Here is an 18,603-nt window from a genome sequence, read left to right as displayed (position 1 = left end):
AGAACGGCTCATTTACATCTCACTTAATGATGGGGAAAAAAGCTCGAGAAATGCCGCAGTGCTTTTTATAATGTTGGACTAGGACACCGAAGACTGGCTATAGACTGCAGTAACAGATCCTGGCTTCCCAGAGACGTTGTAGTCGTAAAACCTATGATGACTATGGGGAGAATCCATAGCATCTCTCTCACATCGGCCACAAAACGCAATGTTTCCAGGTAAACCGCCACAGTGGTTTTCCATAGGATTGCATTTCTAAGATTTGCTTGAAGAACCCAATGGCTGTGGAACTACTACACCACCAAGTCAGCTGTATGCATTTCAACCGGCGATTAGGCGCGTGGCAGGCAGAGCAAGAGCGAAAAACAAAAAAAATATATATTATGAAAAACAAATTTGACAATATGCTAAAAAAAAAAAAAAAAAGGAAGGGCAGCATTCCACACCGCTAATGCCCTGATCATTTTCCATGACGGCAGTGGACAAGTTTGGAGAAAAACAGCGTGGAGAGACGCCGAAACAGAAAGAGAAGAAAAAGGCTGTATGATAAAGATAGACAGATAGACGGATAGAAATACTAGGGATAGGTATAGGGAGAGGGTAAGTGGTGTGTGGCGAAACACGCTGGAAAGCCATCACAAATCAGACTCTGGCCTGTGGCACTCCAGGGAAAAGAGAGGAAGAGCAGAGGAGGAAAAGAGAGACGGAGCATGTGGAAAGGTAAAGAAGAGGACAGTGAGGGGACACAGGCAGATGTCCAAGGAGCCGTACCTGCAGATTCAATTCTGTTCTCTCTTTTTTTTTTTTTCTTCTCCTGGCCTTTCTTCTGCTCCTCCAAACCCCTGTTGTCCGCCTCGTCTTCTGACCCATCTCTGTCTCTGTTGTCTGTGATCTGGCCGCGCCGCAAGAGGAGGGGAGAAGGAAGCGAGATGGAAACGGGGAGTGTGTGATAGGCAGAGTAGAAGAGAAAATGTCAGAGCAGGAACTGGGATGATTGGAGCTACAGGTGCAGTCGCTGCGGAACTTCTCTTTGTGCTCGCTTTGGTGAGGGAATTCATTTGAGACGCTCAAAACGATCTCCCCGCTTGCTGCCCGAAAGAGCAAAAGTATGACACAAACGCCGTTTGGTTTTAGAATATCTGCACGGCACAGGAGCGTTTCGCAGTGGAAACTTCTCATAACGTCGATTGGTTGGAAATGGGGTGGATAAGGTTTTTGCGAGTGCCACCAACATATGAATGAAATCTACTTCCAGATATACAAAACAATTTATTGGTCATCTAGAGTTATTTTCCAGCATTAACTTTCAGAAATGATTATTAGAAAAATAACCAATACCACACAAGTTCCAGCATGTCATTTTTTCTGTAATGCCATGAACTGAGTCAATAGCCAACGTTTTGTACCTTAAACCAATCCTCATCATTTGTCAAGAATGTCATATGCCTGTTAAATAACATAGTTTCATTATATAATGTTATGTCACATAAATATACATTTATATTTCAGTTTACTCATCAATAACACACAGCTTTTGAATACAAATCTGCCTTTCATAGGTTTTGTGTGTTTCTTCAATCATGTGCCATAAGTTCCTTGGACTCTGAACAAACAGTCATTGAGTCCGTACAGTAAAATGTCTCTTATACGTGTTTTTTGAAAAGTTCCTCATGGTGTTGATAATGCTAAAGCCCTTTAAAAGTATGGTTAAACCTCTCAGACGTGTTTCAATCATATTGGAATATTAAAAAAGTTCATATAAAGCATTAAAAAAAGTCAATGAAAAAAATTGGTTCATAAAGCTCCTTGAAAAGTCCTGGAAGTGCCATGGACGTCCTTCGAAAGGTCTTGAAATGCATCACGAGTCTGTAAATCTTCAGGTTGCAGTAATCGTAAAAAAAGAATCACTGAAGGTGCTCTCGAAGCGACGAGCATTTGATCCTCGTGGTGTGTGTCCTCACTGTTAACTTCTGATGGCCGTCTTCCTGTCTCTGTCTTTGTTCTGCAAGAGAGAGAAAAACGTCTCACATCAGTTCACGACTCCACATTTAAAACGCATTTGAAGGAATCGTTCAAGCTTATATATTTTTCTTGACTAGAGTGAGTTAAAGGTCCCTTATCCTCGTTCCTCTTCAGGAACTGAAGTGAAAATGGCTCGTTATTGGACTGCGTTTTTTTTTTGGTAGCCAAATTAGAATGTATAGGTCAATTTAGTCAGCTGTTGACTGTAGCTTAATATTCAAAGCACATGAGACGAAAGAAAGAAGGTGTTTGGGACAAAGAGAGGGACTCTTTCATTTTGACATACTAAGAAATTGTTATTTCCAAATATGTGTCTTTAATCTATTTTATTATAGTCTGTTTCTGACCGATCCCTGCTCTCATTTCAAAATAACTCTTAATATATAAAGGGCAAACTGAACAAAAGTTTTTATTACAAAATTTATAAAGCAAGTTCGAAGTTTCTTTCGCGCCTCATTCTCTTTGAATATGCAGCGCAGGTGAGTAAGACTGCTTGTGTTTGGTGTCAACCCTTCATTAGGGTCTTATGGAATTGCCCTTCAGCAAAAGTGTCGAGTTTATTCGTGGAACTCGATCCTGTTTCGCTGTAGTCACTGACAGTAAATTAATGTGGCTTTGTGTGCAGCAAATCAAGTTTGACTGCGTGCAGTAAACTCACACAAACACACTCTGCACCGTAACATACATTCGCTCACTGGGGTTCGCAGGGGCCGTAAAACATTCCTTTTAATTTGATTACGGCCTGCGCGGTGACATCACGAGCCGCTGTGCGATGATATGTTTCTCGTTTATCTGTGGTATCAGAGCGGAGAAGCCTTGATTTCCTGGCTGGTGAGCAGACTTTCTCTATCTGGCCAGGAAATATGTCATCACATTTTCCCTCCTCACCTAACCTCTGCTCTGCTCACTTCTCGGGCCATCCACCACTGGCTCTTCGAGCAGCAACAGTCAATGGATTTCTTCAAACAAAAAAAGAAGCAACACTCGTCCCGGCTTTCGGCAAATGCTTTTCAAGGCTGGTGTTCAAAGATGAACTCGTAGCTGATAAATGATTTTCCATACTGTTTAAAATATACGCAAAAATCCTACCGACCCATATTCTCACTAGACTCAGGTTCAACTCCTCTGCACTCCTGTCCTTCCCTGACTCCCCCCCCCCCCCCCCCCCCCAATATCTTCTCAACTAACCCCCTCTGCCGCCCCCCTACCCTTCCGCTTTCCATCTGCCCAACACCTGTTACACATTTCCTCTCAGACCGTGCACAAGATGTAGGTGTTTGGAAAAAGAATCTGCTCGACTGACATCAACAAAGGTGGGTAGGTGTTTGGAAGGGTATCAGGCGGTAATAAGAGCGTGAGACCACGGGATCTGGACAGGAATCGGTCCTCCCACAGAGATGAGTGGTGAGACACTCTGGAACTGTTATCATCCTCCCTCCCTCCGGCTGGACGGCGACCAGAGGACCATTGTGAGATCTAGACCTGCGCCATTACCGTATATTATTATGTAAAATGATATTATAGTTTGTTTTTGGGTGGTGTGTTGAGATAGCTCTCAAAAATATGTCTCAAAATGTGCAATTTGAACTTAAATTGTTTTAACAACATATGTACCCAGTCGCAAAGTGTTGACATTGAATATAGTTGAAATTATTGACACTATTAATCCTCTTTTTCAATAACATCTGTTTTCACAATGCTTCTTATAGCAACTAAAGCGTGATTCTACTTTGTGTATCCTCATGTTGAGGCACTTGAATCACTTGACTTGATTTAGATCAAGACCATGGTCTTTGTTAAAGCACAAACTGAAATGATTCCACATGTAATTAGACAATCATTGATCACGAAAGAGCATTAACCCATCATTTGCAGACATCAGAAAATACAAACCCATAGAGTCTGCCAGGGTAGTGTCTGGAGGCGTATGTGACCTGAGCGGTGTTTTTGCCTTCTGACACACTGTATAATTTGCATGGAATTGTCTCTGTAAATTGTGAGCAAGTAGATGATTGCAAACAGAGCCTACAAAACTTCTGGCCTCACTAAATCACCGCTGCTATTGTGCTCTCTACTAACACAAACTCTCAAACCGAAAGCTCTCTCAAGACACGTGCAGCCGCGCTCTCTGGACGGCGCTTGTGGAAAAATCGTTGGTATTCATCAGTGGAAACAAAAGTGATGCAGGTCAGGGAAAGTGGGTATACATGAATAATCTCCCTCTGCGAAACTGTGCATGACAATTGGATAATTCACCAAATTACGTCAAATGACCGTGAAATCAGCGCGCGCCCTCACGGTGAGCGCTCGGCGATAGTTTAAGTCGCACAGCTGGAGCTGGGGGAAGGCGGTTCAGCTGGAGTGTAGCTGGTTCCGTCAGAGCAGGAGGAGGGGAGGGGGCTTAAAGACTGGCCTGGTAGTCAAAACAATCTCCTGAAGACTAATAGAGCATGGTCGGATGACATATCTGCTCTCTCTCTCTCTCTTTCTTTTCCCCTCCAAACACCCACACACACATACACACACACACACACACACACACACACAAACACATGAAGACATACACACACACACATACACACACACACACACACACACACACACACACACACACACACAAAAAGACATACACGCACAGACACACACACACACACACAAACACAGACACACACACACATACCAGTGACTTCCCAGGGGGGTGATTTGTCCGACACTAATATGATTACCTGATGATGTTTACTTTAGATACAATGTGATGGTATTACCACGCTGGAACAATATTATTGTTTTGTCAAGGTGAAAACGTCCCCGTATTAACTTTAATGTGAAGATGGTAAACACTCTCTTCACGGCGTCTAATCAAATTCAAACTTTAATATTGTTTTTCTGAAACTCAATCCAGGCTGTTCCTTTACCTACAACTGTGGATTTTCCATCCCAACTCTCTGTCTCCCTCCCTCTCCCTCCCTCTCCCTTCCTCTCTCTCTCTCTCTCTCTCTCTCTCTCTTTCTTTTCCTGCGTTAAGCCGCTCTGTCAAACACAAACATCTAATTTAGTTTCTGGCCGCACGAGGAGAGGAATGACTGGTTGGAAAAAAAATAATTCCACTTGGGCATTGGCCTGAAAATCATATAAGGCTGTTGGTATTCAACCGTGAAATGAAAACTGGTAATATCCCTTTAGTTTATCGAGTGAAAATATGCAAATGTGAGTCAGTGTCTCGGGTGGCTAATAGAAGCCGTAATTATCCCCATAAATGATTAGAAGATCATAGACGCACAATAGAGCGGCGCAATAAATAACACGCCAGACATCTAAAGAGGCGGACTAACACTGAATAAGCCGCAGTCGGCCATTATGTGGCTTGGATGCATCACGCATGTACCTCATATCCACTGTGGTTTGATAATAAGCATCCTGATGGCTTCTGAAAAAAAAACTTGATTTACTACATCTGATTGCCTAATCAGACGTAGTTCGCACCAGGCGACCACACATATGTTTCACTTCATTTTCGCTGGTCTCATATGACTTCATTCTTCACTGACTGGCAGTGCATCACCAGTGCCGTGCTGTGCATCCGTCATTAGCTTCAGTCGATATTGTTTAAAGAAGCTATGCAATTTTGACGATTTTCTGCACACGTCTGTAAGATTTGCCCCTCGCCTGCCTCAGCTTTCCTGTGCATTTGTTCTAATTTGCTCGGTGAGCAGCCCTCTCCCAAAAGGCCAAATGATAACAGAATCCTAGTTCTGCTAATAGATTTTGTTAGTTATCTGACCCGACTTCTCCTGTTGGTCTTAAATTAGGCCTTAACTGCTTCCATCTGTGCCGAAAAATATACAGACACGTCCACGCATGAAGGCACGCAGTCATACACAAAGCCAGGCACACACACACGCACACACACACACACACACACACACACACACACTGAACGTGGGTGAGAATATATTTGAGCATTGCTCGCAGTGTACTTGCTACCTGCATTATCATAGTTTGAACGCGGAGCAAACAGACGAAGCTCTCGCTCAGGAGGCACAAAGCATTGACTCCCACTCGACACCGGCATTATCAGTAAGTGAGGGTAATTTAGTCTTCATCTATGGCCGTGAAACGTCGGCTCCATGCACACAAGTGACGTAATGCTTTTTTCCAGTGAAAACAGACTAATATCCCAATGACTGCACAAACCACAGTCATTAGCATGCTCCTGCGCGTCCCGTCCACGCATTTAAGCCCTCTTCAGACGCACGGTTCATTTGATCCCTATAAAGGAGCAAAGTGAAGTTTCAGCACAGTCGAAAACCAACTGTCCGAACCGGAGGATAAATGGCTACGTTGATTATCCTGCTGAGCTGTTGGCTGTTTTCTCTCGCCTCCTTTCTCCCCTTCTTTCTGTCTCTGTTTCCACAACTTCCTGCACGCCATTAGTTTAGAAAGTGTTGAAAGCACAGTCGCGATCCAGGGCTCCTTAACTGAGTAATCATATATGAGGGGGGTTCTGGGGGGGCTGTCTAGAAAGAAGCAATGAACTGCCGTCTGGTTGTAAAAACTAGGGGGAAAAAAATAGATGTACATTGAAATGCTTTTGATAAAAGTCTGTGGTGGGACTGCACGCCTGTGTGTCACTATTTCTATGGTTAGTGCAGGAGTGTGTGCCCGCATATGTGTATATGTGTAATTGGTGTGTGTGTGTGTGTGTGTCAGCAGGGAGGGCGTTTCACAGAGAGCGGTTTCCAGGCTTCTTTAACATCGCCATCAAAGTCCAACGTCAATGTGTTTCTAATAGCAGCTGAATTAAACACTGACTGTACAGGCCTCAGCAGAGGATAAATCATTTACAGAACAATTAGCTCATTTGTTGCTCCGCTCTGCGCTGCCAATGACTTCCAGACACAGAGAGCCAGCCAGTGTGTGTGTGTGTGTGTGTGTGTGTGTGTGTGCCCTGTATTTGAGCAAGGACAATTACAACATTTCACTTATAACAAAAATTTGGTCTCTAATTTTCTTTCTTGAACAAATACTGTACATTCACTTGGATTCAGCCACTGCACACACTCCTTTGCTGTGACAGACACACACACACACACTAGTGGAGACCGGTCAGTTTCTGACTGCACGGTGCAGGTTTAGTGTCACTGTCTTTCCATCCACCCCGCTTTCCAGTCACACGCAAAAATCAGCACATCTTTCAACAGCTCAGATGTCAATTAAAATTGATATTAGCGGCGGCAGAGAATATAATTTTAATTTGTCGAAAAAATTCCAAATAAATCAGATTCCTTTTGAATTAGAATTAAATCAGGGTTGGGCCTAAAAAAATTGCTTGTAAACTCAACTGAATGGAATCGTCTCAAAGGGACCACGGCCTATTTGCAGCAACCGCACTATAAGTATCACGGTAGTTATATTTTTGCTAGATTTTTATTTTGTTTCCAAACTAATGAAATCCTCCTTTAATCAAATCAAGTCAAATGAGCTTCTTTAAATTTCGAAATTGGAACGTGTTTGCACTTGTCACATGCGGCTTCACCGGAAAAAAGTTCAGCGTGACTGCAGTTACTGGCGGATGGATCGCAGCTTCTATTTCTGTTTGCCATTGAATCGAGTTGACCCTCTCCCCGCTCCAGGCCAAGAGAAACAAGGCAGAGTTGTGAAGGAAGCTGTAAAAATGCTTCAAGCACCACGGCTCAAAGACAACAAAGAAGACAGATTAGCTCACATGAAAACCCTCTGTTGCTCATATTGTATCAGGGAATTACTGAATAAACACCATCGCAATATCGCTCAGTAGCATATACCAGGCGCAAATAGTCGCGTACATATCTGAGTACTACTGCAGATGCCCAATGGGTGCACTTCCAGATCATTAAAGATGGACTGGACATAATAAATATGTGATAGTTAAAAAAGCTGTGATCGTGCAGTGGCCCTGCTGTAGCTCGCGTCCAGGCACCTGACAGTTGCCCTGATCAGCGGAGGCAGCGAGGCCGAACACAGGATATCTGCATCAATCAACCAGACAGCGCGGGGATTTAAGCAGCCCTCGGCTCACCTCAATCCTCGATGCTAAAGTCATGTACATCTCATTTACAGATGTAACCATCAGGACCGTCCCCTGGTTTTTTTTTTTGGGGGGGGGGGGGGGGTTTCCTGCATATATCAAAGGCACCTGTATGCAAGAGTTGGGCTACAGTTTGCCTGTGCTAAAAAAACTGCTGCTGCTTGACCCCTGATCAGTTTTTATGAATATATAAAAAAAATATCAACTATATGTGGATGTTTGGCGAATAGCTTCTGATAAGTAAAGTACGTTTTACGGCAGGATATCGCTCTATACGTGGCAATTTCAGAAGGGAGAACGAAGCTAACAAACAGGTCTCATGAGGGAAGAACATCTAACCGCTCACACTGAGCATTCTCATCACGCAGCTCAAAAAAATGGTCTTCAATTGATAAGAAATGGAAAACTAATCAAAAAATTTAGCATATCTAGAAATGCATTCTGTCATGAAAAAGATAATAAAAAAAGAAGTGATCCTTCAAAGTATAATATTTATTTTAAAATCTTTTCTGCATAGACAGTCTCACAGATAATTAATGCACATTAGTATTCCGCTGAATGCATAATATTCAATAGCTCAGGTCTTCTTTCAGGTCATCACGTTACAGACGTGCTGTTTGGAAACGGTTATACTGTACACACACATAATAAGAGGAAATGAGCGTATACTTTTCTCACGTTCGCTCTCTCCCACATTGGGAATGGATGGAGTTGAAGCGGCCGCTCTAAGCGGACCTGACAGCTGTGATGAACCTCAATGACCATAAAAACATACAAAGAGAGAGCCCAGGACACAAAGTCTCATTTTACCTTCACAATTGTTTCCTCTCTGTAATCACCAGCACCGACTCTGCCCTTTAGCCCACTTAAAGGATCTGTACGGCCACTTTTCCAAAAGGAAAGTGAAAATGCTCTCGGTTTCTGCCAATCATAGTTAACAGTTTAAATGCCGGGTGAACCCCAGACTCTTATATTTCTCCTTAAATAGCTTCCAGGGTAATCATGTCAATTACACCTGAGATATGAGTTATTCCAACAGCCCGACTGAAACACAGTCACACTTTGGGATTTCTTTCACCTTTTTTTATCCATGTTAACTTGTCATTGTAAAGTTGCCTGTATGCATCGATGTAGTAATAGAAGGTACACTAAGACGTGTGGTGATATTCTATATTTTTCTTATTGTCCATAAATCCTGTGACCGAAAACTAAAACTGAATTTGAAAGTGTGGCCTCCACAGTCTGATATTCCTCTGTGCCATGGAGCTTCATTGTTCCACAAAGTACTTAAATGTATATAAATACCCCACTGGGTGACATGTTCTGTCATTAATGTGAACATTGGAACCGCAGTTTATTTTGAGGCAACTTTGCCGTCGTACTTTAACTCATAACACTGTGCTGCTGCTGTAAATACTCACTGGAGGAGGAAGTGTGTGTCACTGAAAAATCGTGCCCAACAAATACACACCACATCCACCTATTTGAGTAACAAGTGGAACTGCCCAACAGTTGTAGAAAAGTTTACTGAGCCATAAAAAAAAAAACCAACAACTTTATACATAATTTGTGAGCATTTTTTTTGGATGTGTGTTTTTTTTAATCAAGGGTTTTGTGGGAGTTGTTAACATTTTTACAATAAGAGAAAATCAGAATAGCGCGAGTCTTTTAGAGGTCATACACGATTTTAAACTATTTTCTACGTGAAGAGTTGGCGGGGCAACGGCGAGCACAGGACGTCTCGTCCCCTCGGTGGCTCCGATCGGTGCTGATGTAAAGACCTGACACCTGGGTGGACGTGCTGCTTTGCACCCATTTTCCCACACTTTTGACGTCTCACAGAGCAAAACAAACGCACCTGCCACCAGTTCCACCACGGTGCTGTCTAGCCAGAAGCACAGCATGGCCGTGGGAGCAATGCACACCATACTCCAGCAACATGCTGCCCGTGAAAGTGTGCGAGGTGCTCGGAGCTGCGAGGGCCCCAAAAGTAAATTTTGAAAAACTTTCACTTTGTTCAGTTGTGATTCTGGTTGTGTGTTGAGCGTCCATTGGGTTTCGAGAACAGCCTGAGGTGGGGCCAGCGAACACTCGGAGATCTAGAGGGAATGAATATTGTATATAACCTTTAATTTTAAAGGCAGTTGAGTTTACTTTAACTGGAAATGATGGAGGGTCTCGTCGTAGTTTAAACTACTTCTACGTCTTAGTTCAAACTTCTAAATCTTTCCCCCGACTTGTCTCCGTCTGTCACCTGGGTTCACCTCGTCGGTGCAATTCGGCAAAAGCAGTGAAAGATACATCTGGCATAATAAAATAACACCATGTGACTGACACTAAGTAACATTGACTGTGTCAGAGTGTCTGCGTTTGAGATTTCTGACATGAGAAAGTTTCAAAATGGTTTTCTCTGCCCAGCATGCAGTTACAGCTCGGTCGCACGCGTGCAGCAGTGAGCTGACAGCGGCAGATAGTGTTACACCGCTCCTACTGACGGCGCTGACCTCCACCGGGCTGATCGATATACAGAGAGCCGAGGGAGGGAGGGGGGACGGGGGGACGGGGGGGGGACGGGGGGGTGGGCGAGAGAAGCTTGGGGCGACGAGTTGAAGAGGAAAAAGTGAAACATGTCGAGAAGTGTTTGAGAGCAAAGGGGGGCAGAGAATGAAGAACGGAGGGATTCAGGGAAGACGGACAGCGAAAGAGAAAACGAGACAAAGGAGCGACCAAGACACGTCTCAGATCAGTTATCTTCCAGCTGAGGGTGTCTGGGTTGGACACCCAAGGACGTCTAGGCTTTCACTCACAGAGGTTCAGAGGGGAGGCAGGAGGCAGGAGGAGGGGGGGGGGGGGGGGACACACTGCTGAGACTCAGGTTATCCCCCAGCTAAAGGGTCTCTGGGTTTAGACACTGAGGAGGGTATTAGTTTTCACACACTGCTGGGGTAACGGGGGGAGTCTGCCAGATGTCAGCTCTTTACCCATAAATCCTGCTAAATGGGCAGCGGCCACGGGTAAGAGGGGGGAGAGTCGAGCGGACGTCACCCCTCTGTCATCTGCTGTGGTGTTTTTGCCGAAGTCCGAGGCTGGTATCATATAAATTTGATTACAGTCAGCTGATGTCAGCTCTCCGTTCCCTGTTATTTCTCATCGGACTGACGACTTTCCTACGCCGAGTGTTCTTGATTATGTCTATTTCCTGTGCTGAATCAGTTAAATAGGAGTCGAAAAGCTCGTAGGATCAAATTCTCCTTCTCTGGGTCTCTATTAAGGTGTAGACTGACAGCGCAGCCGTGGAGGAAGTGTGGAAAAAGTGTGCAACAAAAAAAAAAGGAAAAAGGGTCTGTCGCTGGAATGAGAAATCTGAGCGTCTTTTTTTTTTTTTTTGCCATTTTTCCCAAAATGTAAGTTCAGTGTTCAGTTGGTAAGAGCCTGGAAGTAAATCCAATGAAGTCCTCTTCTTAATACCACTGTGTGTGAGTAACGTGTATTTTGTGTTGTGACACCAAGTTCCAGTGGGTAAAAACTCATTGCCAGTGACCAACCGGTTTATCTCGGGTCAGTTGTTAAGGAGTCATGATTAAAACCGTCTCAAATTCGGGCTGACGTCAATACATTCTTGAAATTATACACAAGGTTTTGGACGGATTTCACGGGCTCCCGGTCATAAATCTCACCCGCTGTGTGAATACCCTTGTCAACTTTAAATTCGTATTTTGAAAAAGACAAAAAAAAGGCCAAAAAAAACAAACACCAGAGTTTGGGTCAGAAGTTCTTTTGCGCAATGGTTGTGCACATTTCGTAAAGTGTTACGGCGAGAAAGGGGCTGCGATGCCGTTAGACCCGCCTCTCCGCTCGGCCCACAAAAAGACAATCACGTCGATGGCACTGTGAAGTCCAGTGAGTTTCAGAGACCATCTTGAACCTCCGAGCCACCTGCTCGAGCTAAACTAACCCCCGACAGCACAATAACACACAGTCATTCGCCCCAAAAGAGAGCTTTAGAGAGGTTCTGCTTTTACAAATCCCCAAGGGCCAATCGGGTTTATAGACGCAGTCACTGATCTCAGGGCAGCTTTAAACACCGAGCTGACCCTGAAGCACTGCGCGGTTTCTCGCAAGAAAGCTTCACTCTATTGTCCTTTGGCAGAATCTGGGTCATTTATAGCTTTTTTATATTCGTGGAAAAAAACAGAAATAGTTTTCATCTTAAATATTTTTTTTTTGGCATTTTAGCACTTGCTTTCAAACTGTTTTATTGGCGGGCTACATACACGACTTTTGATTTGACCTGTTCATTGGTGTCTCTTATTTGTTCCTCCTGACTAATAGTTTTCTGCTCACCATTTTTCTCTGGTTGCTGAGGCAGAAAGTACAGATGTGCTTTGGCTGAGTTGATTGGTCAGATCCTCGGGTGGGGGAGGAGTTAACATGGAAGAACGGTGGTGAGGGAGCGTGGCACGGCTGTCCATCGTGGAGTCCCTCACCCAGGAGCAGGACGTTGCCCAGATGACTGATGTAGCTGCTCGCCAGACGTAGCGTCTCGATCTTCGACAGCTTCCTGATCGTCAAATCGGAACGGGAGTTATTGTATTGACAAAGGCAAAAAATGTTTGCGGGTACACAAAGTGTACAATAATATTCATCATGCAGTGAAACAGTAATGTGGAACTTTTTGCAAAGAAGAATAATGCTAGATGTTCTAATTTGAAGTGTATTATCCCAGACACTAACTCTGGGACACGTCTATTATAGCAAATACAAACTCACAATTACAGGGGGTTTTTTTACAGTCATTTCTTTTAGTTCCCAGACGGAAATCATGGAACCTATCTGTGCATCAGACTGTCATCACACAGTTTGACTCGGGCTGCTCTGTACCTGTCTGCGGGCTCGGTGGGGATGAGTGTGCGCAGCGCTGTAAACGCTGTGTTGACAGAATTGGTGCGATCTCTCTCCCGCGCGTTGGCTGCGGTCCTCTGGCGACCCTCCACAGGGGGAGACAAGTCCGGGGGGCCGAGCCTCCCCACCATGGCTCCTAAACCCAGGCACAGCGTGGGGTTGGGTGTGCCCGAGCACAGCTTCCTCTTCCTGTTCACCTTGATGTGAAAAGCAGATGGGGACGAGGAGGACAGGCGGAAGGCAGCGGAGTTGGAGGAGTTGGTGGTGCGCTCCTCGGAGCCCGAGCCCTCGCTGCCGTTCTCATCTTCGTCTTCGGAGAGGAGTGCGATGTCGCCATACAGGAAGCGGCCCGCGGGAGGCGCTGTGCGCAGCATGGCGAATGTCATCTTAATGGCAAAACAAAAGTCTGGCAGCTTCTGATTGATTCTTGAGAGGCTCCCACTTGTTGAGGTCACAAGGTGTTTGCAAAGTTTCAGTGGATTGTTGTTTTTCCTAAAGGTGTCCACCCGCTCAAAATGTCACTTTCATACGTTTCGTTTTGACGGATAGGATCTTGACCTCGGAGCTGCCGTGTCACAGGTGGCCGCAGGTCCTTCTTGTTTTTTTTCTCTTGGTTTATAGAAAACACTTCACATCCCAAAGGTCAGTTCCTCTTTCAGTTAATCCTTCAGTTAAGCTCATTTACAATGGCATGATGAAGTCAAGTGGTTGCAAGTCTCTCTTCCTTCTCTTCTCTAAACCTCCTGTCTTGGGCCTTTGTCTCTGTATGTGTCTGTTTAAAGTCCAGTTGCAAAAAAAACTGCTTCCAGTCCGTGGCAGCAGTTGGACTCTCTCTTGCTCTCTACTGGTCTCTCTGTCGCCCTTCTTCCCCCTCTGCCTCTTTGCTCCACGTGTGCCTGCTGTCTGAGTGTTTCCGTCTGCCTCTGGTCTTATAGGCGGTGGGAGGGCCAGAGGACTCCGCTGCTCCTCCTCTGAGCGGCGAGGGTCCCTCGGCTGCTGTCTAGAAGCAGGCCAGAGAGACCGGAGGCAAGAGGCAAACCATCAGCGGGAGTTTGTTTTGGCTGCACACTGGTGTGTTTCAGGGGAAATCCACCCTAAAACAGAACTTGCATCACTCCAGTTTGTTGGGTGGGTTTGGTGACCTTAGAGGCCACGGAGACCACTGAAACACATATCTCTCCCTCTCAGCATGAATAATGCATCCACATTCAGTTTCTCGTGAAATGGAAATTGAACAGGAATAAAATGTTGTCATCTGACAGAAGTAATAAAGCCATGATCTTGGGCAGTGCAATCAAATATGGGATGCCGAAGATGAAACTAGATCTTTTAAAAGAGCTCTTTTTTTGTTGTTGTTCCTTCAAAGACCGGACTGTGTGAACTGAGCGAAAGAATGTGATCATATTATTAATATAATCTCATAATTGTCTGGAATGTTGTGTTTGCAGGTTTTGATATGGATCAGTTTTGCAGACAAAAACAAGTCTCCTCCACTTTTTCCTGCTTTTCTCTACTGGCTGACCTTCTCTTTTTCCAGATTTAACTGACAGCGCAGGCTACCAGCGAGTGGTGCTGGGACCATGGGTTTGCAAAAAAAGAGGATGTTTTCCTCACCCACTTTCTTGACAGCGAGAAGCTGAGAAGCTTGAGTGGTGAAGTAAGGGTTTGCCTCTCTTCCTGCGTCTTCTTTTCTGCCTGCGGCTTCACCCTCCGCGCTGTGTTTGTCCATGGACGGCAGGCTGGGAGGCTGCGAGGCTGCGAGGCTGCGAGGCTGGGAGGCTGGGAGGCTGCGAGGCTGCGAGGCTGCGAGGCTGGGAGGCTGCGAGGCTGCGAGGCTGCGAGGCTGCGAGGCTGGGAGGCTGGGAGGCTGCGAGGCTGCGAGGCTGCGAGGCTGGGAGGCTGGGAGGCTGGGAGGCTGCGAGGCTGGGAGGCTGGGAGGCTGCGAGGCTGGGAGGCTGGGAGGCTGGGAGGCTGGGAGGCTGCGAGGCTGGCTCAAGCCAGGCTCATGGCTGAAGCTGGGAACTGGGTTTGTTCAGCCATAGCCAAAGCCCCATTTTCCTGTAAAGCTGCGATGCTGGAGGGCCTGCAAGTAGTTTCCTAGTAGGTGGAGTGTGGAGGAGAGCTGAAACTCCCTTTTACACTCTGTGTTCCTCCTAAAGAGAAGGGAAAAAAACAAAAATAGACAGCAAAGTGAGCAAAGACTGAGGATGGAAGAAAAGTGGGAGAAAACCCTATCTATCTATCTGTCTGTCTGTCTGTCTGTCTATCTATCTATCTATCTATCTATCTATCTATCTATCTATCTATCTATCTATCTATCTATCTATCTATCTATCTATCTATCTATCTATCTATCTATCTGTCTGTCTGTCTGTCTGTCTGTCTGTCTGTCTGTCTGTCTGTCTGTCTGTCTGTCTGTCTGTCTGTCTGTCTGTCTGTCTGTCTGTCTGTCTGTCTGTCTGTCTGTCTGTCTGTCTGTCTGTCTGTCTGTCTGTCTGTCTGTCTGTCTGTCTGTCTGTCTATCTATCTATCTATCTATCTATCTATCTATCTATCTATCTATCTATCTATCTATCTATCTATCTATCTATCTATCTATCTATCTATCTATCTATCTGTCTGTCTGTCTGTCTGTCTGTCTGTCTGTCTGTCTGTCTGTCTGTCTGTCTGTCTGTCTGTCTGTCTGTCTGTCTTACTTTCTTTGGAAAATCAAGGCCTCCCTCATATTTTCTGAAAAGTATTTTACTGCTCTCATCAAATCTAATCTGCCTTTCCAACTTGAAGTCTCTGAGATTTTATTAGCCATGATCATGCAACTTAAGTCTTATTTCCAGGGAACTGACTGACCTTTAAATTTTCTTCCCCCGCTGCAAATGTACAGTGGTTAAAGGTCGACAACCTATGTGAAACTCAACTATGAAGTCTGCAATCCTCAGTAGTGCATTAATGAAAACTCTAAACCCAACTGCGATTGCTGGTATGCGTCTTTTGTGTAGATTGGCAGCCGTGAGCCGCTGCTGAAAACTAATAGCACAATGAATAATCTGTCAGAGTTACACAATGTTATACTTGACATTCATCACTTTCTCTCTCTCTCTTTCTATGTCTGTCGTTTTTCCGCCTCTGTCCGTACTTCTCTTCCTCTCTCCCTTCACTGTATCTATCTCTACCCTTCAATCACAGCCGTAATGTTTATGCTGCGGTATTGACTGGATGAGCGAGGGCCAATGTCGGTTGCAGTTGTTGACTACAGTGCATACAAGAAGAGCTTGGTGCAGTGAGGATTGGGGGGGTGCAGGACGGGGAGGTCATACGTGGGGATCAAACCACTGTCTAAATGCTATAATAAAAAAACAGCATGGGTAAAATCTGATCCTCCTCTATAATGTAATAAGTGCTTGGTTCATAGAGAAAAACAGAAAAAGCATTAGGGTTTGGCGTTCAGCGGTCCAACCTACATATGAAATCCGATGAGGCAACATTTGCTGTCGCTGCTCTAATGTTTGCGCGGATCACAAAGCTGGTGTCAGTTCAGATCTTGCATTCGACTACAGCTATCTTACAAATGTACCGTGGTCAAATCCCCCCCCCCCCCCCCCCAAAAAAAAGTATTTTCATTCGTGTGCCGTAAAAGTGCAAAGCAGAATAAAGTGGAAACACTGCCTGCAGGTAACTTTCCACCCCTGCACCGCACCACTTGGGAGTCTTTCACGCTGCCACACGGGACATGCAAATTCCCAACAAATCCTCAAACACGTGAAATAAACGATTGAGGTTTGCGTGTTACTGCTTTGGCACAAGATGTGGTAATGAACCACTGCGTGTCTTACAGTGTGTGGAATAAGAACACAAGAGAAACAAGCAGCACATCCAGTCAGTGCTCAATCCAAATGTGTTTGACTAGACTCGCCTGGTTCTGAGACGCAGCCTGGAGCCCCACTACATCACCACTGTGCCCCGCCTTCATGCAGCCAGTGTCCCTGGTCCTTCGGCGGTGACCTTTACTTTGCAGATCAGTTTCCTTGCACCTGGGCCTCACCTCAGGGAGTGACCCAGATTCAACAGCCCGATAACCACGGTTTAGGCTTAGCAAGTAATAAAAGCCCAAATGAAAGTAGACCAAAAATAACAAAATCACACGGTAAAACAAACTTTGTCTTTCTGACAGCCAGCGCTGTAATGCGACCCGGCAGCTTATTGCTCAGGCACGGGAGAGAAGCATGACAGCATGTGGTACACGGTGGGGTTTTGTCAATGGAATCATCAAGTTCTGAGTCTAATGAATATCTCATCAAATCTTTCACCCGCTCTCTCTTCATCTCTTGACTGTGGCCAGGCAAGAGATCTTTTTGCACTCCCTGGTACATAATGATGAATCTATATAGATCACTGCGCAAATATCTTTATTAATAACCTTAACACTGTTTTAAACTGACCGTGTATATATTTCTACTACTCACCAAACTCGAGATGTATTTCCAAACCGGCTTCCCTCACTGTGATCCGTCATTACATGCATTGGCATGATCCTCCTCTGATTTGCATCTCCCAGGAGTGTGTGGCTGCTCTAACACAGTATCCATTTCGTTCTGAATTGTTGCCCTGGGGCCAGAAAACATTCGACTGGGTACAGCACAATGCAGACTGTAAGTCTTTTCCCCATCACACATGGCTGCGTTTGGTAGGAGGGAGAAAGTTGTATGAAGAGGAATAGCTACATCACAGCCAAGTAATAGTTACATTTACGGGAACAAAAACCTACACCAAGTGTTGACCTAAGTGCGCAACACAGACTCTGGATTGAATGATCATGTTGAATGCGCTGGGGTTTTATTTTAACCTTTAAAAAACACTTTGCCCTCACAAACAGACCATTTCACTAGTCTTTTGTAAATCGGCCCTCCTTTCGGTTTACAGTGTTAGAAGCTCGCACGCTCAGGTGTGCCATAACTGAAGCCAACAGACGGATGTGTGTCAACTCAGCAGAGAGCAGGAGGCAGTGGTTCATGCGTTTTGCCAAATTGTCCATCCAAAGTGTCGCCAAACATAGCAACCAGGTGTAGCGTGTAGCTCTCTATCCTCCATGTTGATCTGCGACCCGCCCGGACGCACCTCCAACCTGAGCAGAAACAGTTCAGAGAGGAAGGATCAATCTGAATTTTAAATTATTGATATGATAATCTTTTTTACCCAAATTTTCTCCGAACATTGTTCACTTTTTTAGTCAGGACAAGTCCATTTGCAGGTTGCACTGATGCAAATTTGTCAATCTTACCATCAGTATGGCACAAAATGTGGCAAATATGAGTATTTGTTGCGCTCTCCAATTTTCACCAAAATTAGCACAAATAAAATGTATGACTAAAACAGTCTTCATACAAAATTAATGTTCTGTATGGAGGTCTCACTCCTTCAGCTGCCTCAGGGTCAGTGACCTCCTCTGCTGCACCCAACTGTTCACCGTAGTATTCTCTCATATAATATTTCCATTGCATCCGCATAGCAGTGTCACTGGCCCCATAGCGATGGTATTTTAGCATCAAACATCATGTCAAACCATTCCCTCTTGAATTCTGCTCCAGCATAGCGCTGCTCTGCTGTCAATGACCGGT

At 45.0% G+C, this 18,603-nt stretch overlaps 1 protein-coding gene across 1 annotated transcript; it reads right to left on the bottom strand.

Annotated features, from left to right (window-relative positions):
* Positions 1 to 1,249: 1,249 nt before the first annotated feature.
* Positions 1,250 to 13,882, bottom strand: LOC118316373 (basic helix-loop-helix transcription factor scleraxis-like). The gene is made up of 3 exons (XM_035644139.1): positions 12,971 to 13,882; positions 12,434 to 12,650; positions 1,250 to 2,002 (listed from the first exon to the last, which is right to left on the bottom strand). Exons 1-3 carry the CDS (start codon positions 13,375 to 13,377, stop codon positions 1,964 to 1,966), a joined length of 663 nt encoding a protein of 220 aa, XP_035500032.1. The 5' UTR covers positions 13,378 to 13,882; the 3' UTR covers positions 1,250 to 1,963.
* Between the last annotated feature and the right edge of the window lie 4,721 nt (positions 13,883 to 18,603).

Source organism: Scophthalmus maximus, chromosome 1 (genome assembly GCF_022379125.1).
Source record: "Scophthalmus maximus strain ysfricsl-2021 chromosome 1, ASM2237912v1, whole genome shotgun sequence".
In the NCBI taxonomy this organism is placed as follows: Eukaryota; Metazoa; Chordata; class Actinopteri; order Pleuronectiformes; family Scophthalmidae; genus Scophthalmus; species Scophthalmus maximus.
This window is presented reverse-complemented; position numbering and strand designations above follow the sequence as displayed.